This window comes from Barbus barbus (assembly GCF_936440315.1).
Source record: "Barbus barbus genome assembly, chromosome: 15".
Classification (NCBI taxonomy): domain Eukaryota; kingdom Metazoa; phylum Chordata; class Actinopteri; order Cypriniformes; family Cyprinidae; genus Barbus; species Barbus barbus.
In genome coordinates this window covers 8756528-8784459 of record NC_136743.1, presented here as the reverse complement: position 1 = coordinate 8784459, position 27932 = coordinate 8756528, and the positions used below count along the sequence as shown (strand labels likewise).

The following is a 27932-nucleotide window of genomic DNA, read 5'->3' as shown; positions in this document are numbered from 1 at the left end:
CAACTTACAATAACATATGACAATATACGACACTAAATCTGCAATAATGTCTTGAGAAGGCACAGTTAGTGCTGGAAAAACTAAGAACAATTCTCATATAATCCTTTTATTCACATCTGTCCATGCAAAGTCTGAAGAAATGTTTGGTTTTACTTGTGCTTAAAAGTTTTATTCCAGTGTTATGATAAACTGGGGACGTTTAAGTGCCAGAGACAGATCATCTAAAATAAAGGTAATAATCATCACTCTCTCTCTCTCCATCATAGTTTTACTACTGGATTGTGCTGCCATCATTTGGTAGAATAATACATTGCAACGAGTGGATTTTTTTCTTTCTAAAAGTAGTGGAAAGTAAATAATTTTTCATTATTAGCTGCAGATTGTAAAAAATAAACACTTCCATTTGGCACATCTTTTATTACAAAATATTGTCATCCCACAGTTAATCTTACAGTAATTCCAAAGCATCATAGTATTGACTAAATCAGTCATTTTCCCCATATTAAGTGTATTCAGTAAAAGAACAGTAGATAAATCACAAGACACTGTAATGTACCTCTCAAACAGAACGATGCACAATGCACTGTACAAGCCCCGCTTTTCTTTTCACTTTAAAACCTGACATTATACAGACTCTGGGATCTATGGGCGATTTCCATGTAATATTTCCAGGTAATAACCAGAGATGAGAAGTGTGCACATATCTAGATTACTTAAATGCAAAAAAAAAAAAAATAAGCCCCAGCCCACGGTTTATGATCAAATGTTTGAAATTAGTGGTCATTCTTAAACCTATAAAAGCATTACCACAGAAATGGACATGGCCAATGACTTATTGAAATCCAGTGATACTAAAAGAAAAGAAACAAAAAGTCAATTTAAACAACAACCTGTAATTACCTGCTAGCAGCTTCTCTGAAGGAAGTTGGTGTTTTTTCCCCCTCCTCGTAACCTTCTGAAGACATCATTCTAATCCTGTAGGCCTAAAAGGACCATTGACTAAGTTTCATTAACTGACTGCCATTATGAATCATTTTAATGTGCCGAGACAACACTACTGGAGCTTTTCAATGCCAACAGAGATTTTTCAGTAAATTAAAATTTCCTTCTGCGGAAAGGAAAAAAAAAAGTATTTAGCTGTGACTAAATCGACCGAATAGCTTGTTCCTGAGTTAAAAGTTCTTTTGAGTGATGCGACTTTAACATTTTCATCAAACTGCCCTGCTGTATGGAAACACCACTTTCAAAAGCTGGCTTGTTTACCAAAAGATGAATCTGAATTTTTAAATGGAGCCTCTTAACTGAACTGTGATGTGTCACAGGAAATGATTTGTGCTTTAAAGTCAAACTATTATGACATGACTTTGTTGCCATGGCATTTCAACACCATGGGTGGCTTTTAAATGAACAGTCTGCATCTCGTGTTTCATGATTTAATAATTATTTTCATGAGAGCGAGTTACAGCTAAGAGGGACATTTATCAAATCGGTTTTAATATTAAAATTGCACACATGCAGTTTTTCGTTCAATTATGTTATTCCCTATGGTACTAGATCAACCAGTCGAGACCGTGCTAGTTTTTTTCTATTTTTTGCACTAGTGGAACTGGTATTGTTTATGGCATATGCAAGGCCCAGAGTGTTATAGGGGGTTAAATATCAGAAGTGCCTGGATAGAGGAGACGTCCTCTACTCGTGGCATTTACCCAGAACCCCAACACGTCCACAAGCATTCAGATACAAAAGAGGGAATTTTGCATTAATTCAAGTTCAGCACGAATGTCAACCCATTCCTGGAGGATAGGCTTGGTTTAAAAAGGGTGAAGAAAAGATGACTCTTTGAACAGAGTCCCCTGTTCTTCGGTCGCAGAGCATTAACTCAAAGCTCTGAGTGCCTGTCACCACCTGACAGAGAGAAAGAGCAGAAAGAAACTCAAATTAAGCAAATAATTATAAAAAGCTACTCGGCACTTTGCACGATTAGGCTGAACTTTGGTGTTCAAAGGAGATTTTTTAACTAGAGATATTAGATCAAATAAACTAGATAGATTAGATAAACTATTAATTAATTAATTAATTATACAGGCTTGTCCCAGCTCAGAGATCTCGACCTTCTCAACTGTATCCTCCGATTTAAAATCATACACTATTGTTTAAATCTGATCTGGGATCAGTTTTTTTTTTTTTTGGAAGTAATTATTACATTTATTCAGCAAGAATGCATTAAATTGATCAAAAGTAACATTAAAGACAATTATAATATTACAAATTATGTCTATTTCTGAAAATGTTGTTTTTGGAACTTTCTATTCATCAAATAATCCTGAAAAAAAAAAAAAGTATCATGGTTTCCATTCAAATATTTCCAACACTGATAAAATGAAGCGCTTCTTGATCGCCAAATCAGCATACTAGAATGATTTCTGAAGAATCATGTGACACTGATTTCTAGAGTATTGGCTGCTGAAAATTCAGCTTTGCCATCACAGGAATAAATCACATTTTAAAATATATTAAAACAGAAAGCAGGTATTTGAAATTCCAGTATTACAATATTATCCATTTAACTTTTTTGACATAAAATTAATGTATTTGCATAATGCTTTTAAATATAAAATGAATCACAGACACCAAACTTTAAACGGTAGTGAACAAAAAAAATATATTTTTGATATGCTGAATAGATTTTAAATACATTTGAAGAAAAAAAATGTTAAATTAACTAATTCCAATTACCAAAAAGTTTAATTACTGCATAAATTTCCCTCACAAAGCTACATTATTTGTGACGTTTTATGTATGTTTTTTAATGATTCCATTATATACATTTTATATATTTATTGATAAACACACCAAGCAAATCATACATCGCAGGATTTAAAATTTTGTTTAGACATTGTACTGTGTAATTATTTTCCCTTCATGGAGTAGATGAACAACATATCTTTAAAGTCCTATTTTGTACCATAATTGTGGAAAGAGCCATTCAACAGGTTAAAACATCACAGTGACATTCATTAACACAAAAAGGAAAAGGACAGATTGGTCTCACCTGGGTGTTTTCTGTCTGTTTGCCGATAGCTGTCTGTGGTGCCTCTCTCTTTCTCCTCCAGGAAATTGTTGTAGATTCTCTTTAACTCCTGGTCATAGTCGCTCCACTCGGCTACTATACGCACAGCAGCCTGCAGCTTTGGCTCTTTTGTCTGTGGATTATTGCACTAAGACAGACAAATACAAAGTGTTAATTACTGACAAACAAACAAACATACAAATCAAACCAATTTTTTGACAAATTCACCACCATTGTGTGCATAGAGCAGTTGACTTACCAGATCTATAGTCTTGGCTTTCTTTTTAGATGTATCATCACACCAGGTCTCACACCAAAGCCACTCCTGAGGAAGTGACTTTATTGGCACCTGGTGGATCATGTTGTTGGGCAGATCCTGAGAGAGGAAAACACATCATCAGTCAGGAGCCCAAATGATGAGCCTTTCTTTGTAAAGCCTTTTCTGTGAAGGAAAGAACATCCCACCTGGTCCAGGTTGGACAGGCTGTTGGGGTCCTGACTCAGACCCTGGTACTGGCCTCTCAGTCTGTCTCCAGCTGCGATCTTCCTGAACTTCTTCAAATCGACCACATATAGAGCACTGGGGAGCACACAAAATCAAATCAAGTCACATTTATCTATATAGAGCTTTATATAGATTGTTTCAAAGCAGCTTCACAGCAATAAACAGGAAAATAAATTTTTTCAGTTATGAAACAAATTAAATTTCAGCTGTAAAGCAGCTTTACAGTAGACAAATCATTTGATGTACTGGACAAGGCTATCTTATGACTCTACTGCGGCATTTTAAACTAAACAAATTGGGTTGTTTGGTATCATCATCATTAAAAATGAGGTAGACAAAAATGCCAGACATCAATATTAGCAAACCATTCTTACCTAATGTGGTATTTGCGTCCTGCTAAGTGACTGGCCCAGTAGCCAGACTTCCAGAAACGGTATCCATCCATCTCTCTTCGGCTTTCACAGAAAGGCGTATAACCGTACGGTGCTCCCTCCAGATCAAAGTCCCGCAGTTCCTTCAGGTCTGTGCGAACTATCTACAGGAAAAAAACACAACAACAACATTTGTCAATCCTAGACTGTGTCTTTGTATTCACAGACAAAAGAAAGCAATTGCTGGAAATGGGATCAGGACATATGGTCAGAGGAAAACATTGGAAAAATATTGTTGTTTACATTTAATCTCCAGCTGTATTTTTCTTTACCCAGAGGTGGCAGCAGTGTATCATCAGATGTGTAATGTGCATGATGCCCTCTCCAGTTTACATTACAAACACCTCGGATTACAACAACTGCTGTGCAATTCCAGTGACTACAAATGGGTGATCTGTACAATCTCAAAATAAATCTCATAAGAGCAGGCTTACTAGAGACAGGATTTCATGCCACACAACTGCACTGCTCTGTTTTTGTACCTGATCCGCATCTACAAAGAGGATCTTGTCCACAGCCAGAGGGAAGAGCACATCGAGGAACAAGATCTTATATCCCCAGATGATCCTTTGCTTTTCTGTCTGCTGGTGAAGCCAGCGTGGCCATTTATACTGTACCAGCTCATACTGGAAACCATACTTCTCTGCCATATATGGAATAAACTCCTACAAAAAGATAGACAAAAATATGTCACACTACTGTAATTTTTAATACAAAATCAAGGATGCAGTAAACTAGCAGTATAATGTTACAAAAGATTTATATTTCAAATAAATGCTGTTCTTTCAGCATCATAGTTTACACAATAATATTAAACAGAACTGTTTGCAACACTGATAAAATTAAGAAATCTTTCTTGAGCACCAAATCAGTATATTAGTATGATTTCTGAAGGATCATGTAACACTGGAGTAACGGCTACTGAATTAAAAATAATATAAATAGAAAATATATGTATATTATTTAGTTAAAATTCTTTCTTTTTTGTAATTATAAGAAAAAAAAATTAAATAGCAAATAATATATATTGTGTAATTAGGGTGCACTTATTTGTCAAATACAGTGTGTCATTTAATTATTTGTTGGCAAAACCAAATTGTTGAAAATAAAATATACATTACATAGAATATATACAACATAAGGGTCTAGTAACAGTCCCATCATGTGAAATCTCAAATCCAGTACCTTAAAAGTAGGAGATAGGTAGTTTTTGAGGAACCAGAACTTGACGGGTGTCTTGGTGTGTTTGAGCACAGACAGCATCATTATCCTGCAGAGACAGAGAGAGGCCAAAGCTCAACACAGAGTGCCTGCAGTGACAGGCCGCAGAAGAGTTATGCGAGTGACCTTCTAAACTGAGCTGCATTACACAACCAATAACACTGCCGCTAATAAGACATAGCAAGTCACAGAGATCAGCATTTAAAAACAGGCCTAAACAGAACAGGAGGAAAATGTCACAAAAAGTCAAGATATGACCCAAGCCAGGCGGTCACGTAAAACTTATTGCATTTTATTAATATGTGAAATTAGAAGATGTATGTGTGTCATTTTTCAATATCACATAAGGATACACACAAGAGGACTTGTCTGTATTACATGTCAAAATTATAGCAATTTCTGCTGCACAAGAATAATATTAAAGTCATATATTTGTCATAGCACAAATGTCATGATTCATATAAGAACATGAGCAGGGCTCTATGCTAATATTTTTGGTTTATGCAAATAACGACAGTCCTGACCACATTTGATAAACAAAAATATACTGGTTATGCTGAACAAGCCAGCAGTTTATGAATATTAAAATAATCAAGCTATGACATTCACAACTACTTGAATATATTTGCATGAATGATCTGTTCAGCCTTTATATGTTTATGTAATTGATCAAAATTGTTTTACTAGATTTACTGGATAAAAGAAGGTTTTTTTTTTCCCCTGATGCCATTATATATGCAATATCAGTGTATTCAAATCACTTGCATAGGTGTAACCAAATATTTTTGTCACATTTACAGTAATTTTCATTAGTAATGCTGGCACTGTAAAATCCAACTGACAGCATATGTTTACCTGAGGAACCTCTCATACAGGTGACCAGAGGCCACAGAAAAAATGTTAATGACATCATCTTTCTCTTGTTTGGGTTCTTCTGGCTTTGAACCACCAGTAAGTCCTCTGAAAGAGATAAAGAAAGAACCATTAACAGACAAATACTGTAAGTGAGAGCTACAGTAGAACTCAACAGGCAACACTTTGTACCTGGTTATAGATGTCCAGAATCCAGAGTCGTTCTCATGGGTATCATCACTAAGAAGCTCCTCTTTCATCATATCAGGCTTTTTCTGCACCTGCAAACATGATATAGGGCAACAGAATCTATGCATGAAATCCCTCAGCACTAATGTCGAGCACATGCAATTGCAACATTCTGGGAACCACTTTAAGACAGTTTAACAAAAGGACTTGATCACAGAAATCTTAGATCACAGTGTTCTGGTTCTGTGAGACATGGGTAACAGGCAGGGTAGAAAGCAAATTAGTAAATAAACTGGAGTTATAAGCTAGTTTGGAAATGCTAAATAAAACATGGTTTAAATGTAATGCAACAACAAAATAATGTTAAAGGAACACACTAAAGGAACTTTTTTGAAAATAGGCTCATTTTACAACTCCACTAGAGTTAAATAGTTGAGTTTTACCGTTTTCGAATCCATTCAGCCGATCTCCGGGTCTGGCGGTAGCACTTTTAGCTTAGCTTAGCATAGTTCATTGAATCGGATTAGACCGTTAGCATCTCGCTCAAAAATGACCAAAGAGTTTCGATAATTTTCCTATTTAAAACTGGAGTCTTCTGTAGTTACATCACGTACTAAGACCGACGGAAAATAAAAAGGCTGATATGGCTAGGAACTGGTAAAACACAACTGTTTAACTCTAGGGGAGTTGTAAAATGAGCCTATTTTCAAAAAAAGTGGAGTGTTCCTTTAAGTAGAATCGGCTTCATTGCTAACAGGAATGAATCAAAGATATGCAAATTACCTACTTTAAAAGGTTTATGTCCCATCTACACTACTGTTGACAGGTTTGGGGTCAGGAATTTTATTTATTTTATTTTTTTTAAGAAATTAATAATTGTATTCAGCAAGTATGCATTAATTGATCAAAAGAACCATGAAAAAATCTTAAGTAGCACAACTGGTTTCAACATTAATAACAATTAAAATGTTTTTAAGCACCAAATAAGCCTATTAGAATGATTTCTGAAGGATTATAAAACACTGAAGACTGGAGTAATGATGCTGAAAATTCAGCTTTGCCATTACATTATTAATAGAAAACAGTTGTTTTAAATTGTAATAATATTTCACAATATTACTGTTTTACTGTATTTTTTGATCAAATTAATGCAGCCTTGGTGAGCATAAGAGACTTTAAACATTTGAAATAATTAAATAATTCAGTTACAATATTTTACGGTGCCCTTGTTACATTGTAATTGTACACTGGAGCACTGAGAAATATTAATTAGCAACATGTACTTATTGTGTTAGGGTTCAAATTACCCTTAGGATTAGAACTGAATAGTTGCTTGTAATTATGCATAATTTCCTGTTATTACTATAACGTGTAACAAGGATCAACCCCAAAATTTTGAATAGAAGTACACATCTTTTAATAACTTTTATCTCAGATGTTAAACTAGGAAGCTAAAAGGGTTTTCTGTATTGTTGCAACTCCAGAACTCCATGTAGTGACGTTCCAAATTATTCACCAGTAAAATCCTTTGTTATACAGACAAACAAATTCGAATCAAATGCAAAATGCAGTTTCAAAACCAGTAAGAAATATTATTTATTTTTCAATGTACCAGCGACTGGCAGGTGAAATTAATTTCGACGTGAAGTCAACACGACTGCCATCTTTTGATGAGGAAACAATAATCCAAACCCTGAGACAAGCACGGCTGCATAAACAAACATTCCCTCTGGCCGATGCTGTATACTTAAAGCCACAACGTGTCAAAAATTCAGATATATATATAAACACACTCATCTCAGTCCACATTCTTAATCCACCCACAGCCCCACAGGAAGCAGCAGACCTCATAATGGACACACGCCCACGCAACGGCTGACATGTTACAGCTTGTCAGATATTAAGAGTATATACTGGAAAAGTAAAGGCACTCTCTCGCTCTCCATTTCTCCAGTCGAGCAAAAATGGAAGGAATATCTCACAAGCTCTTGTATACAGCCACCTGAGCACATTTAACTCCGCTAATACCCTCAAACTACAGAGACAAAGACCTTGCATGTGACCTCCCCCCGACACCTGATTCAGACACCCATTACTTACTTTCACTTTAATGATCTTGCTCTTGAAGTTGTTGAGGACGACAATTAAATTATCAGCTTCGGCTGGAGAGTCTGTGCCATCGTGACTGTGACAGGGGAATTGAAATAGTGAACCGACCAATCAAGTGAAGAGACAGAAAGACATTAAGAGAGACAGACGTCTGACACGTTATAATAGGGTACCTGTAGATTTTGTAGATATCATCCGATCTGCCTTTCCGCAGTCTGAGAATCCAAGCTCCCGGGTTTGCTTTTAGTTGGAAATAACCCTGTTAAAGATGGATCACAGTAAGCGACAGTGACCTCTAAGATAATTAGGAATTATTTCCCAGATGATTCTGTGACGTCCACTCACCAGGTTGGCCATGACGATGGTGTCCACTATGACAGGGTCGGAGGCAGTGCCCAGAGTAAACTGCAGCCCACGGGGCGGCTGACCTGTCGTTACGTCAAAACAATGACCCTCCAGTAATAAATATTCCAACTCATACTCAGCGGCCACGACACTGTCAACCTGCAAATAAGAGGATATGACTTGAATACTAATGATCACAATAATGAATATCTGCATATGGCTTAATAAAATGTGTAATTTAACAAACAAATGCATTTGTTAAAGATATTGGGTTTCTGTTGTACAATAAGTGTGCTTTAAAGAAAACTAGTTCAAGCAAAGTATTGATAGCCTGATATACATGCAGTAAAAATACATTAAAAACAGTAATATAGTGAAATATTATTGCAATTTAAAACAACTGTTTTCTATTTTAATGTATTTTAAAATGTAATTTATTCCTGTGATGGCAAAGCTGAATTTTCAGCAGCCATTACACTAGTCTTCAGTGTCACATGATCCTTCAGAAATTATTTTAATTTGCTGATTTGGTGCTTGGGAAACATTTCTTATTATTATTATTTTCAGGATTCTTTGATGAATAGAAAGTACAAAAGAACAGCATCTATTCAAGATAAATAAAATTGTGTGAAATTATAAATATCTTTACTGTTATTTTGTATTATGTGTATTATTACACACAACAGTCCTTGCTGAATAAAGTATACATTTTTTTTTTTTTAACTAACCACCGACCCATATTTTTTGAACGTTAGTGTAGATATTACCTTTTTTCATAACCTTGTTTTACCCTTTGTTGCACTGGAACAGTTTACCACAAATCAAATGATAAGGTTCCATTATGGAACAAAAAAATAATAATAATAGAAAGGCTTAAGTTGAAAAACAAATAAATAAATAAACATGTTTTTTTATATCAATAAACTGCCACAAATGTCTGATGTATCGAGTAAATATAAAAGTACATGAAAAGTCCATATGTATAAATGACAAGTTTATAACAAGTAAAACATCTAACTCTTCACCTTATTTGACCTAGACTTCATGAGTCAATAAGAGTGATGAGGATTCCTACCTCTTCAAGGTAGATGTTATCCAGATCATAGCGCGTGTGGACAGACTCAACCATCCAGCTCTCGGGGGTGTTGAGGTTGAGGGTAAACAACAGCGAATGTGGCATATCCAAGAACTTAGCCATCGGACCAGGAGCAAAGCTGCTATCTGCCATAAATGAAACCTCCGGCTCCAAAACATATCGATAAAAACTGAGGAGAAAAAATATTTTGTTTTAACAGAAACATAAAATTATTGTACAAAAATATCAGAAGATATTTTAAAACATCAGGTAGCCTAAAACAATGATGTAGCACTTCAGAGTAAATTATGTCTTGTCATGCCCCATGTTATTGTAGCCTGTAAAAAAATTCAAGTAAACAGTAAAATGTGAAGGTGACTCTATGATGGAGCATGTGTTCTCACAGAGACAGTGTCTCTCTTCCAACCTTTTCAGTGGGAGGTCAGAGAGCTTGGACTGGCAGTTCATGAACACTCGCAGGTTGACGTTGACCAGCTGCTTCAACACCTGAGTGGGCACACAGAAATACAGGAAGTGACATGAGTCAAGGTGCAAACAACCAAATGAACCTGCTCTCGCCGACAGCTGGTCTCAGAGATAGAGCCAACAAATGCAGACTGACTGCTGACTGACTGTACCTGTGAAATGTCACGGAGAGGGACCAGATGTCCTGTGATGACTAATGCAGGTATATACACAACATGTAGGACAAGCAGGACATGATTCTGGATCCACATCCATTGGTCAACATTCTTAATAAATAATAATGGCTCTAACATAACCAAGGGGTCAAGGTCTGGCTAGTTAGCATGATCCAGTCCAGCCCCTGCTGGTGGATTCTGTATCTAAACCATCTGGTTCCACATGTCCTACTTGTATAATTTATGTTAAGTGAAGGTATGCAGAAGTTCTCACCAAAAGAAGGGGTGCCAGTTTCTGAGCATCTCTGGTCACTGGATCCACAATAGCTACGACATCGAAGTACACTTCCTCTTCCTTTGGTCTGATCTTTACAGCGCTGGGAAAAAAAATGCAGAGGAAGAAGTTGACAACTGAATTCTGAGGATTTAGAGATGTCCTGGTATGAGAAGAAGTGACGTACCTGTATCTGTCTTCTGCAAAAGTGTGCTCGATCCTCGCCTCACCTTTGGGTTGGGAGGACAGCAGGGAGTCCACCTTCATCACCAGATCACTAGCTCTAAATGACAATACATTCAGCTTGAAATGAATTCTGCTGTGCAATTTTGTTCATCTGTGTAGACATGTTCATAGCCATACAGATGATTAACAATCATTTTATGAGAACAGACATTTGAAAAAAAAAAAAAAAAAAAATTTACCCCACTGAGGGGTGTGAATATTTTCTCTGATTGAATTAATATTATATTGTGGTAAAATTATGGTTAGTTCAGACTTGCTTTTTCACACATTTAAAGATTTGAGTCTTCACATCATCTAAAATATAAATAGCATGTTAGGTTTATTGTTCAAAATGTCCTGCAAAACATGATCAATCTAAAAAATAAAATAAAATAATTGTGTTGTTTTTATGTACTAACATGTGACTCTAAATATATCTTTTAAATAAATTTTAGCTTAATACATGAATTTTCGTAAATGTTAATCTATAAATAAATATTGTATTGAGATTCAGTGCCACATTGTGTAAATTATTTAGATTAGATTCACAAACAATGATAGTAACTAAATTAAATTGCCCCTGGAGATCAAACACTGGAAACGGTGGCAAAAAAAACAAAAATTGTACTCTGTGTACAAGGTTTTATCTTTTCTGGCTAACATCGACAGAACTCGAACCAAAGAAAATATTCACAAATGGGGTGAAAAAGAATTCAAGTATTTTTCCTTTTTTCCTTTTATGGTATTTTGTCACTTTTATTGACATATAATAGAGAGAGGATAAGAAACCAAATTAAAACCTGTGTCACCCACATGAGCACCATAGCTAACCAAATACACGCGTGCTAACCAAAGCCTATAGCAAAAGGCAAAAATTAGCTCAAACTCTCTCACAGAGGCCTAGTATCAGATTCAAGCGCTGACAAAAGACAATGACTGCCTCCTCTTTTACACCCAACACTTCAATAATCAGCCCTTTAAAAGTTTACTGAGGATAATGAACATGGTGTCATTGTCTCAGTCTGCTCTTCCAGTAAATACACATAAAATGGCACGTTTATTATGTCTCCGTCTTCAAGGCAGACCGACACACTTCATTAAGAGGAAGTAATTACTGCAGAGAGTACATGTAACAGTTATGTTTAATGCATTGTAATCCTTCTACAGCTCTGACAGAAGGGCGTTCTGTACTCAAAGTGGTTTGGAGCTCTGCTATTGGTTATACAAGCAAACAGCTTATGTTATATATACTTAAACATGTGCATCAACCAACGAAATTGTCTGTAACCTATTGCACAGGATTGGTCTAGCATACCTGTCCTCTACCATGCCCAGCTGTTCAATTTTGGCCTTAATACGCTCCCCTGATGTCTTCAGGATAATGCTCTCCAGAAGCAGGAAATCATCCTGGTTGAAGACCTCCCCTTCTTCCAATGGACCAATGATCTGCAGAGAAAAAGAGAAAAAGCAGAATAAGAAGAGCTTTCACAGCATCAGAATTAGGGATGCACGATATTGGGTTTTTGCCGATATCCGATATGCCGATATTTTTCAACTCATTTTGGCCGATACCGATGGCGATACCGATATATTTCCTTTTGTTTGGAAACAACACCAAGTCTCCCCTGTGTAGAAATTATCAGCATTTACATTACATTTACGCATTTAGCAGACACTTTTATCCAAAGCGACTTACATTGCATTCAAGTTACAGTTTTTACATTTTTATCAGCTCTTGCTTTCCCTGGGAATCGAACCCATGACCTTGGCGTTGCTAGCGCCATGCTCTACTATTTGGTTAGTTTTTTACAAGAACTTATTTATTAGAACTAAATAAAAAATAATAACTTTTTTTTTTTTTACAGTTATTGAAGCTTTGAAAATAAATATAAATAAACTATATCAATCGCTGCATTTTCCCCCCAGAAAGATGCAGTGTAAACCCTAATATTTTAAGTTTTAAAATTTGTAGATGGTCTAAAACAAAAGAGTTGTAAAAATTCTGAAAATCCTTTAGATCTCATGATTTGTTTAAAAAATAAAACAGGTTACACATTAATGAATAAATCAGTATATTAGATAAAATTATTTAATTTTTCAAGTGTCATGTTTGTGATTTTTTTTCTTTCATGTAAGCTACAGCTTCTGACCATTAAATCAAATCATACTAATTTTATTACATCAATTACTGCTTTATTTAATCAGAAACACAGTCTAAAATGTTATTTGTGTAGGCTATTTTACATTTAATTAGAAGTAGGCCAACAGCGCCCCCTACAGATTAAAACTCCTTAATGAACGGGCATTAGGACCTGGGGGAGGCTGTCAATGCTGCCGCTGCACGTGCTATTACTGTTTACTCTAACCCACACCGAATACGTCATTCTGTACATGCAGCGATCCAAAACAGTCAATCTAATCATCATTCAGACAAAACTTTGCTTCAAGAATGAGCCACATTGCTGGCGTGATCTAATCGCTAGCACACCCTGAGCACATGTGAGTTAACCCCTTCCTCTTATCGGCATAATTTTTCATATCATGCCGATGCCGATATTTACATTTAAAGCCATTATCGGCCGATTCCGATATCAGTCTGATAATATCGTGCATGCCTAATCAGAATTCTTGCTATACAAACCATCTAACTTACTCTTCCATTACTGATCACAGCTCTCTGGCCCTTCTGCAGTTTGAGGACATCCCGACAGTAGGCAGAGTGAGCCAACAGGAAGTTCACATTAGAGGACTCATACGCACTCTTAAAAAGAGGAACATCCATGCCCTGTAGTGCAGAAAAATGCAGAAGGATCTGGTTAGATAGGTTCTATATTAAATTCTGCAGTTTAAAAGTGACATTCGCAGCAGCAATAGTGAAATAACCCAGAGCAAATAATCCATCACAACTGTAAACGAATTACAGGAGAGCTTATTTTACCCCGACAGCAAACTCTGCAATGTCACTCCCTCCGTAAAGAGCCTGTGCCGTCTCTTCTTTAGCCATTTTGGTGATGAAGTTTTTGGCGTTGTTGGCGGTTTGGGTCTGCATGGCTGCCCATATGCCTCGAGCAATTAGGCTCTTCTCATTAGACGGGTCCTCACTGGGATTATTGATAACTCCTAATCGTACATTATTACTGGTTTTCTAAAGGAAAAAAAGACATCAAATTATTATTATTAGTTTAGACTTTTTTTTCACTCTATGACACACATTTAAAGATTAAAGCCGTTATATAAACATAAACAGAAATAGAAAGAGTTGCTATAGAAATCGCATACTATGTTTAGTGTTTGAATTGAAATATCCAGTGTTGTAATTAAATAAAATAAAATTTAAAAAAGTTTTAGATGTAATTGAAATAAAGGTAAACAATTTTAAAGAAAATGATAAATGTTGCCTTTGCAACTATCTGAAATAGTTTCAAGTACTACAATTAATAAAACTAATTATTAAAATAAAAAATAAAGTTAGTACAAATATTTGAAATAACCTAATTAAAAAATGACAAAAACACATTACAAAAATGACTAACACTAAAATTAAAGTGAATTAATAAAATTTACAATAGTATACAAATAATGCTAAAATAACACTGGAAATATCCAGCGATTAATGTCAATCATGGAGTCTACGATTGCATGTTCAAAAATAATATTTGCCAAATGAAAAAAAAAAAAAAAGTGCATGAATATAATATTATATAATATATTACAATATAAATCAGTAATGAACAAAGCTATGTGTGCTGGTTTGTCTTTTTATGTACATAAAAATGTATTATTATTATTAATTATATAAAGCTTTATAATAATTACATTCATTTGTATAAATATTTATTAATATACTAATACTGTAGTGCGATTTGCCCCTTTGTGTGAATACATTTAGATTATATTCACAAACAAGGGTAGTGACAATATAACAAAACTGCTAGTAAATGTCTTCTATTCATCAGACAGACTGCTGTGGCAAAAACTTAATTTTGTGCACTGCGCATGAGGTATTGTCTTCTACAGCTAACATTGACAAAACTGGCTCAGAGACATTGTCCTACCATGTGACGCATAGCATCGTACAGCAACTGTCGTCCTGAGGGCTGGTCAAAGTCTCCCACTACCCAGAAAGTCACTGGACGGATGATGCCATCATCTGCAAGTCAGAGAAGGACAGACACACAGGCTGAAGGAAATTACACAGCCGAGACATGCTGTTTCCTCATGCAATCTAACAAGGTGAGTGAAAATGATGTGAGGAACTGAAAGCATCCTGGCTTGTCTTAGGTTTTAACAGTCAAAAAGGCAAGATGTATTTGAAGTGCCCAAGCGGCACACAAAGACAGACAGGCAATTTCAACCTAGATATAAACCTGTAAACGTCTGTAAAAGAAAGATATTACAGGGGACCACAGGATAGAAAGAGATTCTCTTTCATCCATCACACGCTGACAGTTCTGACAGATGACAAATGCACAGCTGTGCTTAAATCAATAGCAAGCTTCAGAAAACTTCTTCACTTGGTTAAAGGAAAACAATCATAATACACTAATCCTAAAACTTGCAGACACACTTAAAAAGGAATATTCTGGGACATTTACAACTTTATCAATATCATTAGTGGCATACTGTCAATTACCACAGAAAATAATTTAGAGTTGCCCCTCAGTATATTTTAAACAACAAAAACTCTTTCAGAGGAATGCACTTGGTTTATAGCAGGCTGGGGCATTTAAGAATATAAGGGCTTGTATTTCAGTTGGAGCGCCAACATTGAATGCAAATTTGTCTGAATTGTCCTTTTGAGGTTGGACTACGTTTCTAGATGGACAATTCTGATGTAATTTCACTTCTATATTATGTCACATCCCTTCATACTTTCATCCTGGTATCACACATACAGAGCCTAACAGAGGTCCAGTGCATCCTAACCATTTTCATGTATGCACTTTCAAAACAGTGTGACAGTAAAATAGACATTTTAAATATTTATAGATATTTATTCAAAGTAGTTGCACACTGACCTGCTAGGCTTCCATTATAAGTATATTCCTGTAAATGCATTCCCATTTGTGTACACAAACTGAGAGACAGAGTCAAAGTTATTTCCTGTAGTAATCGACAGCATGCCGCAGATGTGGTACACAGACATTAAGTTTTGAATAACCCAGAATATTTCTTCAAGCAACAGAGAGTGTTATGTTAATGATGTCAATGTAGGCGTTTTCTAACAATATTTGCACTCGGGCACTGTATGTTTAGATGAGATCTATGGGAAATGGGCTGTCAGTTAAGAGAGTATAACAGCTCAATGCAATTACCAGAAGCATCCCTGGTTGACATCCCTGAAATCAGCATTCAAGAAATACAAGGAATGAAGAAACACAAATAAAAGCAGACAGATATATTTAGTGGTACACAGACAGTTTTTGGTGTCTAAAGCCAGGTGTACACTGCCATTTTTTGTGTGTTGCCTGTCAGATTATATATTGAGATAATGAGAAAATTTGGCTAAAGGACCAAACTGATTGTACTTTCATGTCAGACTGTGTGAGCCATGTCAGCCAAGTCTTTGGTCATTACTGGGCAATTTAAGTCACTAATCCATGTCAGTCATCTTCATTTGCATTTGACTGCTCATTCTCCAAAGCAAGCTGCAGGACATATTTATATTATAATGCAAAGGAAATATGTGACGCTGGATCACAAAACCTTATTAAACCAAGAGCCAGATTTACTAAGAGCTTGCACCAGCGCAAACCTTCTTTTGATTCTTTAGACGATTTGTGTAACGGCCCGTCTAATCAATTTTCTAGTATTTGTACCATTATTTAACACAGAACAGATGCAGTATTGTCAGATCATCACCGACAGAACTCCCATCACCGCTTTTAAGGAATTTGCCCTGTTTAGTAAATCTGGCGGTAAGACTGCTTATGATAAATATCTTTGACAACTTCTGAAATTTGATTTGGTTTGTCAAAACCGCAGTGTGCACCTGGTAAATAACGTAAGATGGACAGATCAACCAGAAATGATATATTTCATAAAGGTACCACAGAGAAACCCTTAATTGTTCATGATTACATAGGTCAGAAATCAGCAGCAGGTTGGAAGAATTGTGTTTCTCATGGAGATCAATAGTAGCAATCACCTCACCTTTCTTTGTCATGTAATTCATGCTGTTGGCCACCGCTGCGTTCTTGTCTTTGGTGTCCAGAAAAAGGAAACGTGCATATTCATCGATAAAATGATTGTCTGGAAAAGAAAAGACTTGTTTTTTTGGGAGGTCAGGTGATGGCAAACACTTGGGGAGAAAATGAAAATAAGGTAGTGCTTTGTTCTCTGTTAGAGGTACTTTCACATTCATAATTGAATCCAACCAAAGCCATTTCAAATGCAGCTATTTCTAAACATGGAGTGCTATTTGAGTTCAGATTGAAATAGGTCTTTTACTCAGCTTCCTGAAAGACTGCAAATATGCTATTCCAAAGCTATTAAAATTCAGTTTCAAATTCCTTGCAAAAACAAAGACAATTTATGAATATCATTGCCGCAGTCTCATTTGTACATCTTTGTAAATAAATGGGCTATCAAGAACAAACAAGACATTTAGCACAGAATTCACAATGAGGCAGATATTCATTCCCGAGAGCATGTGAGAGCGTACGTGTTGTATATCTCAAACTAGCTCGTTTACCGGAAGAAAAGCTATTTATGATTCAACAGAAAAGAACCGGAGAGCAGCAAAACATTGAAAAAACACAATTTTGCTATGAAACCAATCAGACAAGAACTCACTGGTGGCAGAAAGGTCCAGATAATTCCTGTTGGTGCTCAGGATTCTGGAATTGATTCGTGGGACCACATTGGGCTGATTCATGATAAAATCCACTACATCATGGTCACTGTTCAGTTCACCCTGAAAAGATCATAAGAGGCATTTCAAAAGATGACACTGAAAATAAATAACCCTAAACTGTACTACAGATAAAAAAAAAATATATATATATATAAATAAATAAAAATTATTATTATTTATTTAGTTATTATGTTTTATGTTTTTTCCCCCACATAAATCTACACCCTACTCACCATAATGACAAAGCAAAAACCGGATTTATTATAACTTTGCAAACTTCACACCCTTTGCTTTGACACATGAAATTTAGATCAGGAGCATTCCAGTTTCACTGGATCGTCTTTGAAATGTTTCTATACACTGACTGGAGTTAACCTGTGGCAAATTCAGTTGATTGGACATGATTTGGAAAGGCACACACACCTGTCTATATAAAGTTTAACAGCTGAAATGGATGTCAGAGCAAAAACTAAGACATGAGGTCAAAGGAATGGCCTGCAGAGCTGAGGGACAGGATTGTGTTGAGACCGATCTGGGGAAAACTACAAAAAAAAAATTTCTGCTGTGTTGAAGGTTCACAGGAGCGTTTGGCCTCCATAATCCTTAATGGGTGAAGTTTGAAACAATCAGGACTCTTCCTAGATCTAGCCTCCTGGCCAAACTGAGCAATCGAAGGAGAAGGGTCTTGGTTAGAGAGGTGATCAAGACACTGATGGTCACTCTAGTTGAGTTCCATGATCTTATATGGAGATGGGAGAAACTTACAGAAGGACAAACATCACTGCAACACTCCACCAATCTGGGCTTGATGGCAAAGTAACCAAAGTCAAGCTTCTCCTCAATAAAGATACATGAAACCCTGAATGGAATTTACAAAATTACACCCAAATAACTCTGACTATGAAAAAATTATCTGGTCTGATGAACCTCAATTCCTTATTCATGTCTGAGGGAAACCAGACTGGGTTAAAAGTTCACCTTCCAACATGACAATCACCCTACACACACAGCCAAGACAATGCAGGAGTGGCTTAGGGAGCTGGGACTTGGAACCAATCAGACATCTTTGGAGAAACCTATAAATGGCTGTCAACCAATGGTCCCCAGCCAACCTGAAAGAGCTTGAGATGATCTAAAGAAAATGTAAAAAAAAAAACAAATGCAGATGTGCAAAGCTTGTTGCATCATACCCAAAAAGACCTGAGGCTGTAATTGTTGCCAAAGTGCTTTAAAGTTAAGGGTATGAAGACTTGTGCAATGTAATTTTTTCAGAGTTTGCTTTTTAATAAATTTACAAAATTGTGATAAATAAATTTGTGTTTTGTCATTATGGTCAGTGGGGTGTAGACTTATGTGGGAAAAAAAAAATAATTTAAAGCAGTTTAGCATTATAACGCAACATAACAAAATGTGAAAAAAAGAAGGGGTATGAAGACTTTCTGTAGGCACTGTATACATATGGGCTATCAAGAACAAACAAGACATTTACCACAGAATTCACAATGAGGCAGGTATTCATATATATATATATATATATATATATATATATATATATATATATAGACAGACAGATCTATTTGATGATGGGTTTTAACCTTTTTTTTAGGAAGAGTGCAATGATAGAATGCGTTACTTTTTAACCCAAAAAGGACACCATAGAGACTATGGGTGACAGACATGTAATTCTCACCAGGTAGACTGTGCGCTGAAAAAAACTGGTGGTCTCTAGGATCTTGTGCATGACGACTGTCTCAAGTTCATCTGGGTCTAACTGCTCACGTTGTAAAGGCATTCCATTATACAACACCACAGGCAATGGGCCAACACCAGTCTGCTCATAATATGCCTTTCCCTCCTGTGGAGACATAGACGATATGACCTCAATAAGGGTTATGGTTACTGGGCGACACAAAGAGCTATAAGTACAGGAACCACCTCTGGCTGACTGTTACATCCTTAATCTCTACAGATGATCAAAATTATCTCATCCACAATATTCTGTCTCTTTTGGCAAGAACATGACATCTGAGATGGAGTACTGTTGAAATATTCAAAGCACACACATTAGAAAAACAAATCCCTCACTTTTCTTTTGTTGTCGTAGGCGGAGTCAGGCCCCAGGATGCTGCTGATCTCTACATAGGGATATCTCTTCTCCAACACACCCACCACATGTTCCACTTTCAGTTTGCCTCCACTGGGAACTCTGTTAAACATCTGAAAGACATATCAAAAATTATTTTCTTGAAAAGACTGTTAGTTTTTAGGCAAATCTATGCTCCTAAACATAGACAAAATCCACCACTAAATTGGTGTTGTTTGAAGCACTGGTGATGTTGTTGACTTACAGATACGATGGCATCGAAGGCCATCTGGCTGTCAACATCATCAGCGATGTAGTTGAAAGCTCGAAGTATAGCCACACCAGCATCCTGCATCCCATCAACCTCATCAGAATCATTCACCACAAACACCACTCCAATCCTGCAGATAGACAAAAACACAGAAATCGTCAGAGAGAGACACAATAAGTCCACTGACAGGGTACAGAGTTCACTTCAAGTCTATAATTACAGTATATACACACACAAAAAAAATATTTATCAGTTAAATGCCTTTATTATATATTGACAGATGCTGAAAAAGTTAAATGAAGGGGTCAAAATGGCACAAGAAAATGACCAGATTTGAACCTGCTTTCCTGCGGGAGCCCCATGGCTCCTATGCATTGTGAAACATTAATCATGTTCTTGTAATAACGTTCAGTCTATTTTCAGACTGACCTGAGTGGGATGTTGTTGCTGTAAAACATCTCAGCCACGCTGATCAGCTCTGCCGTATTCTCATGGGTTGGATCCAATATCATCACCTGTCAGAAAGACACACACAATTCTGAAATGATCTGCAGAATTTAAATCTATGTGGGGTTCACGTTGTGAACTGGAAATGTCTGAAAGAAACTGTCATTATTTACACAGGAGCTGTGATACTTACCAGATTATGAAAGTTTTTCCGGATCTGTCGAATGACTCCTGGAAAGGTGGGCCGCAGCAGCTCCTGCACATTGGAGGGCCAGGATGCATATCGGCCATCTGTCTCCAGGTTATTAATCCACTGGAGGAAAAGGGAAAAATGTTTTATTCTCTATTCTCTCTCCCAGTAAACAGGTTTACAAAATAAAACATGTAGCTCACGTTAACAGCGGGGTTGCGGATGTCCACGGCGTAGTCAGAGTCTGAGGGTTGGACGTTGAGTTTGAGGATGTCGTGGATGTAAGGTGTGTCTATGAGCAGACTACGTAAACCCTCCATGACCCTGGCCTCATTCCTCAACACATCAAAAACGCTGCAAAAAACACAGGGTTGCAGCATGACAAATCAAAACATTAACAAATACATCACACTTCATGATACACTTTACTTATATTACTGCACGGCATATAACACAACAAAGGTATAGGGCCAGAAATGTTTTTTTAAAGCAATTAAATCAAACGCAATTAAGCAAGCATGCATTAAATTGATCAAAAGTAATTCATTTCATTTCACTGTTTCAAATAAATGCTGTATTTTTTAACAAAAAAAATATTAATCACAATATTACCGTTTTACTGTATTTTTGATCAAATAAGAGACTTCTTTCAAAAACATATATACACATATACATATATATATATATATATACACACACACACACACACATATATATATATATATATATATATATATATTATATATAATGTGCCATACATTTGAACAATTATGTATAATAAAGGGAAATATTAAATACTTTTTTTTGTTACATTTTATTATTAAACCATTATTTTTAGATTTCTGCTAAGTATAAATAATTATTATTTTTAATGCAATATTTATATTTAATATATAATACGTAATTAGAAAAAAATAACAAAATAAAAAATCCAGCTGCTTACCTGAAAATATCCTGCACATCCAGGTCAATATGGAGTCCATTGATAAACAGAGCCGAGTCCCCTGGCTGGAGACCTAATGTCCCTTTAAAATACTAGAGGAGACATAAGAATGTGAGACATTAGGTATGACATTCACAATTAGCCTTAATGTAACCTCCCAGGCCCTGTGGGTTGCTAATCCCTGGATGAAACATATGTTTCTGCCACTTCATAGAGCAGAAGAGAAGTTGAAAGAGATGCCCAATATGATCTATAATTCAAACAGGCTCTTTTGAGCCTTAGGCCATTTCCACTCTATATATTCATGCTTCTATCCGTGGCAATCATGTTTGTTATTCGCTAAAGGCACGTGCATTAGAGCGAGAGAGCTCGTTAGAGAACCTTAAAGAGCCTCCATTCGTCAAGTTTCCCAGCATGCAATTACAGTGAGGAATGAGGAGCAGGTCTGTTACACGTCCTCATTACAAGAGGCAAGAAACAGCTTTAATCACAGAAAGAAAATGACCGAAACAATGAACGAAGCCACGTATAACCCACATTCGCCGCAATTAGTTCACTCATTACCTTTTCAGCGACAAAACAAAAGCGTTTACACACGTTCCAATACTGAGGAACGTGAAGAAAACAAGCAGAGATTCTCCATTCCACTAGCAACCAAAACACTTTACAACTGATGTTTTTTCATTTTAAACATAGGTTTTAATATATGGGAAGAGAGAATCATTGTAAGACTTTGTCATGACTTTTCTTTGTGAGTTATGAGGCAAAAAACAAAGACTTGACTGGGCCTCTTCTTTGAGTCCATTATCTCAGCAGTGCAGCAAAAAACGTAGTGAATGAGAATACCTGCTGACACCACAGCTTCGAGAAAAGGACTCTAGGAACATGAAAAAAGGACAATGGTAGGCCTCACCTTTTGATTTTCCTCAATCTCCTTCCTGATCTCTGAATTAATAACCGTTTTTGTTATGGACCTGAGAGGGGAGAGAGAAATGTGCGTGGTTACACTGAAAATGATTCATTAGCTCATCATGATGATTCATTATTATCAAAATTTGAATGCACAGCCTACTGTAATCTGCATAAAAATGTCTGCGCTGACTGTTTTAATCAATGCTGTTTAACTAGATAGAGATGAGATTGCTTTCACTGACGTCATGCAAGTCTACATTCAGATATTTAAAAAAGTTTTTTTTTTTTTTTAGAGCCGATGACTCAGAGCTGCAGTTAATTGCTCTGAGCGATACATGACTGCGTATTATACTCCGTGATGTCAAGGATCACTTTAACAAAATTACATTTTAGTGTGGGCGGCACATTTAAAATACATTTGCCAAAAAAAACAGCTGTGGCTGCACCGTCTGGGCCAAATAAAGCATATTATTTTCATCATAACTGCTGATGGCTCGTTTTTAGCCTTAAAATGTTAATTAAACCTTGGAAGGAAGTAAAGACTCAAAACATCCAGCTCGGACTAAACTTTCTGATGAGCGGTCTGCTGCCAGGGTTTCTGAACTGAAAAGCACTTACTACTATAGAGCCTATGAGGAATTAATGAATAAACACAGAAAAGTGGCTTTTGAAAGTGAAATAATAAACCGTACGCCACATATAAACACGTTATGTCACACATGGTTAAGACACAGTGTTTCCAGCATCAATTTAGAGCCTTCGCCAAATGCTGTGCATATTGGCAAAATCTCAGCCATTCAGAACATGTTCAATGTTAAATATACAGTGGAGTAGGATTTTGGACCAATGATATTTTAAAATAAGAAAACAGGATTTATTTATTTGTTTCTTTATCGTGTCTGGTTAGGACTCTGTTTGGACAGGTGGTTGTTTACTTGGCTTTGGTGGGGAAGTTCTGGCTCAAATCCTTCATGACATTGAGAGCGTCCACAGAGGGAGCTGCCAGGATACGGGCGGCAGTCTGAAAGCTGAGATCTTGAGGAGAAGGATAAAGAACACATGTTATTCAAACTTGCATTTCTGCTCCTGAAATATTCAAGATCTAATTTGAAATAGCCATGACCTGTATATGGCATGCCAATTTCTCAGATTCTACATATAATGAATTTGATGTGCCAAAGCACTTTTCCAGTACCATTGGGAATAGTGCGTTCAACTGTGTGTGTGTTGGCTCAGAGGTTTTGCTAAATGTGACTGGTCTCTGATGAGTTTACCTTGATAGAGCAGTAATGAGCTCTGGGCTAGAGGGAGTTGTGTTTGACAACCGCGCAAGGCCAGCAGAACCACAGCTAATTAACAATGTGAAAACGTTCTATTTGCATACCGTCAGAATGAGTATTGAGCTACCCGACTGCTCCTTTAGTCACAGGTAATATAATAATTGAGCTTGAAAGGCCTTGAAGTAGTGGCATTAATGTAAGTGTGCCAAATAGTACAACACTGCCGCACAAATCTCTTGTGGTCTTCAATATAAACACCTGCAGCCAACAAGCGTTTAATTTCAATTTTATAGAAGCCAGAAGTTTCACCAGTTCAAAAACACTCACCTTGCATCTGCCAGACTTTAAGTGGGGCCATCTCATTGGTGCTCTCAATCAAATGCTTCCGGAGCTCCTTCAGCTGTTCCTTAAGTTCAGGATAAATGGTCCTGACAAATACAACACATGCGATCAAGATATACTGTTATGTCATTTCAAACACAGGGATGCATTTTAGTCAATGGAGAGCAATCTTTAATGTTTATGGAGTTTCAAATTACTTGAGTTTGCCAAACAGAAAGCCCTGGACTTCATCCACAGGATCGTTTTCACCTATTACAGTGGCATTCCCATCAGCTCCAGCTGTGAAAAGTGGAGAAAAGATAAATGAGTTTGCTAATTAGACGATATCTGTTTTTAAATGATACTAACTTTCTTTCAAAGCCACAACAGAAAGACTTTCGGCTGTTATCATACCTTGAACTTGTGTGTCATCTTTGGCTTTGTACTCTTGGTTTTTGATGGCCAGTTCCACTCCATATCCAGACAGGTGCACTTTACCCTTGCTGGGGTTCTGTGTGGGTGACAGAGTATATGGACTTATTCATCTTAAGATGAAAATATAAAGAGATGCAATCCTGGAAAGAAAATGATGATTAAAATACTAAAAGGTTTAATCCTCACAGACAGAAAGTGGCGTAAAATGTAAGTGATCAAGCCTTTGTTGGCTTTGGCAAGCATCAGCTGATGGAATCTGGTGAATTCTTTGGTGCCCAGCTCGGCATAAAGAATCACAACCGGTGCATCTGGATTGGCTGAGGGGAATTTGTGATCGCCTTTGAAAAGGTATGGCTTGGGCCTGAAAATGAATAAATAAATACATACATAATGCAAAAATAACTAAATGCAAACAAAACAATATACAAATAACACAAACAACAAATAAGTGAAATTTTTTTTACAAAGTTTTGGTTGTGTTTAGGTCTGTTGACAGCACTGTCAATAGTTTAAATGTATAAAGAAAAGTGTAGGATTTAAGTGTTTTAAGTAAAAATGTAGTCTTTAATCAAAGGGGACATGAAAATTGCACACTAAATATAATACAACATGAACAAGCCTCTTTACATTGATTTAGATGTTAGTCCAAATGTTAGACATGCTTCTGAGGAGGCATCATAGTTCCAAAAAACATTTACTGAAATTTTAAATGCCTTATTTGCTTTCGGTTTGTGTCCTGATTAGCAAAATTGCATGCATACCCAAGAGAGTACTTATTTAAAAATAGATTTTGTGAGTCACTCCACCAGTCATACTCACTGGTGGCGAAAGTGACATTTTTAAATTTTGGGGGAACATTGGGAAATGCAAATACATTTTAAAAAAAATAAATAAATAAATGGATAATGTTTCTTAATGTTGGAGGAGAGGCTCCAAGCAGGTCTTGCTTTTACTCACCGTTCTACGGCGTTATCCAGCATGACTTTAAGTCTTTCTGTATCACAAGACATCTGTCCATGTACATTGAAGAACGCTTTACAGCCAGGTGGAGGAGGCTCATTAGAGGCGATCTACATAAACAGTCCAACCAAACGTGATTTAAACATGATCTCCAGATTCACTTTGCATTTACATTAAACAGCTGTGGATAGGTCCTACTCACGTGCTGGAAGGAATGGACGGTGGATGAATAGGCCCTCAGAGATAAAGCGAACTTCAGCAGGTTTAGCTGGACTGGGCTCAGCAGCACACTGGCTCTCTTCAGGATCAGATCGTAGTATGCCAGATCCGTGTCTGAAATATAGACAACAGTTTGGTAATCTGATTGGCCAACAGCATGTTAAGAGCATCGACACAAATACTGGTGCTATTGGAACTAGCTTCATTAACCGCAAGTAACTTGACATTAATGTTTTGCATGAGCTAATTGAAGGAGAACAACTGCACACTCACTTAAGTACTATGTTTAAGTAAGTGTGCAGTTGTTCTCCTTCAATTACCTCATATATTTTTTCCTTCAACTTGCACCTCTACAGGTGTGCGTTTGCTTTGCCTCACTTGCTCTATTAATGTTTTGCATAACATACCGCAGCATAAAAGTGTACATTATTTTAATATATGATATCCAATACAATAGCACTTTCTTAAATACAAAGGGTTACAGCTTCATAAAAATAGGCAAGCCTCAGCATGTCTAAAAGATGGGATTCAGATCAAATATTACCATCATGGTCACTTTCAATATTTTGATTGGCTTCCACAAAGTCCCAGAACTTGTCTTGACTCTCTTCAGCAAGGAACTCACTGTGGAACATTATAAAGGCATCTTTTATCATTAGTAAAGTGTAGCATAAAACTATATATTAAACATGCCGTCATCATTGTGTGTTCAAGCTAACCTGGCCTCCAGCAGGAGTGGTGTAGAGGGCCATTTAGTGGTCAGTGTAGTTGTGACAGCTTTTGAGTCCCCATTGACAGATTGGACAGAGTCCAGAGCCAGCAGTGCAACACACAACATCCACATTTTCCCACAAAAGCCTGAGAAAATAAAACGGTTTAGTCTCTGCTTGAGGACGGGACTCACTGGTAAAGGTACAATACTAATTCTAAAAAAGCTGGAGTGGTTAAACCATAACTAACTTATATAGGGTAAACATTTCAAAAAGAAAGTAAAACAAACGTTGAAACTGTCCTCTTTTTATCTACACCAAACTGACATAAAATATTTGCAAATTATAATCATAAAAACGCGTAAATATATATCACACAGGTAATCAAACACAGCCTCCATATGTTTCTGCATTGTTTGTGTTTCTCTTCATTTGACAGCGCGACCTGACTCTCAGCCAATCAGAGCACTCATCGTGGACATTAAGGTTAGCTTCATCCAATCAGCGTTAACATCGAGCAGAAGTTCCGGGTTCTTATCAACTTCCTGCATTATAACAAAATCTCTCAAAGCACATTTTAGGAGGGTGAATTATTTTTTAATGGCATTTAACTGGCACTCAGACCGACTTTAAACACACCAAGTAAAACAAGTAGTATATATATATATATATATATGTCTTAAATAACCATAATGCGAAGGATTGCAATTCGATTTGTATAGCATATGAGAATGAGATGCGACTGAATTGAAATACTCTTAGAACATAATAACCAGAAAATTAGCTAAAAAAGAAGAATCCAGCGTTTATATGAGCTCACTTCTCTGTGTAGAGGATTGGCAGTCCTTGTAACTGTGCAAGGAGGAGTAATCACATACACTTGCTTCGACCCAGAGGCTAAATGAATTAAGGGAGGTATTCATACACACTATCATTGAAATAAATGCAACACGACAGAATTATGCTGAGAATAAAGTGAGCAATCATACCAGCACCGGCTTCTAAAACTGCTTCGTGGGTTGCCATGTTTGGACGGTGTAAGTGGTCCATCCCACAGTTCGTGTGTAGGCTCTGCTCTTTGTGCCTTTCTAGAAATAAAGATTTAAGTATACGCAAAATCACATATTATATTATAAATTCCGAATTAACAACAGTGTTAATAAAACATTATATCGTATTTATTAAAAAATGTCAGGAATTTGATTAAAGACAGCAACATAATGCAATGTTTTTACTGGCTATACGTTAGACAGCTAATTAGCCATAGGCGCCATTTTGGCTCAAAAAGAGCACGCAGGAGCGATTGACTCAGATTTTAAAGGGAAAGAATGGAAACTGGATTTGTAGTGATGATGCGATCTGACTGCA

The 27932-nt window shown here is 36.6% G+C and overlaps 1 protein-coding gene across 2 annotated transcripts; it reads right to left on the bottom strand.

Annotated features, from left to right (window-relative positions):
- Positions 1–399: 399 nt before the first annotated feature.
- Positions 400–27606, bottom strand: LOC306881211 (UDP-glucose:glycoprotein glucosyltransferase 1-like). 2 transcript variants are annotated; one of them, XM_079435189.1, is made up of 40 exons: positions 27554–27606; positions 26574–26712; positions 26399–26478; positions 25838–25968; positions 25633–25745; positions 24862–25036; positions 24655–24751; positions 24459–24540; positions 24247–24347; positions 23575–23674; positions 22641–22701; positions 21728–21819; positions 20988–21138; positions 20788–20907; positions 20577–20662; positions 20142–20277; positions 19879–20010; positions 19484–19648; positions 17733–17853; positions 17091–17189; positions 14993–15087; positions 13876–14082; positions 13591–13722; positions 12253–12383; positions 10900–10995; positions 10713–10815; positions 10225–10304; positions 9798–9987; positions 8723–8881; positions 8551–8636; positions 8369–8453; positions 6272–6360; positions 6083–6187; positions 5192–5276; positions 4489–4671; positions 3950–4110; positions 3536–3650; positions 3330–3446; positions 3053–3218; positions 400–1905 (listed from the first exon to the last, which is right to left on the bottom strand). In XM_079435189.1, the coding sequence occupies exons 1-40, from the start codon at positions 27588–27590 to the stop codon at positions 1880–1882; spliced, it is 4629 nt and encodes a 1542-aa protein (XP_079291315.1). In that variant the 5' UTR covers positions 27591–27606; the 3' UTR covers positions 400–1879. The 2 variants fall into 2 exon arrangements, with proteins under 2 accessions (XP_079291315.1, XP_079291314.1); XM_079435188.1 differs by having other exon boundaries at positions 6083–6360.
- Between the last annotated feature and the right edge of the window lie 326 nt (positions 27607–27932).

Coding starts and splice junctions, on each gene's coding strand:
- LOC306881211 (XM_079435188.1), bottom strand. CDS start 27,590: ATGGCAACCCACGAAGCAGTTTTAGAAGCCGGTGCTG. Junction 22,702..23,574: donor AACTTCCCCACCAAAGCCAA/GTAAACAACCAC, acceptor CTCCCCTCTCAG/GTCCATAACAAAAACGGTTA. Junction 20,663..20,787: donor GGAAAAACTTTCATAATCTG/GTAAGTATCACA, acceptor TCTTTCTGACAG/GTGATGATATTGGATCCAAC.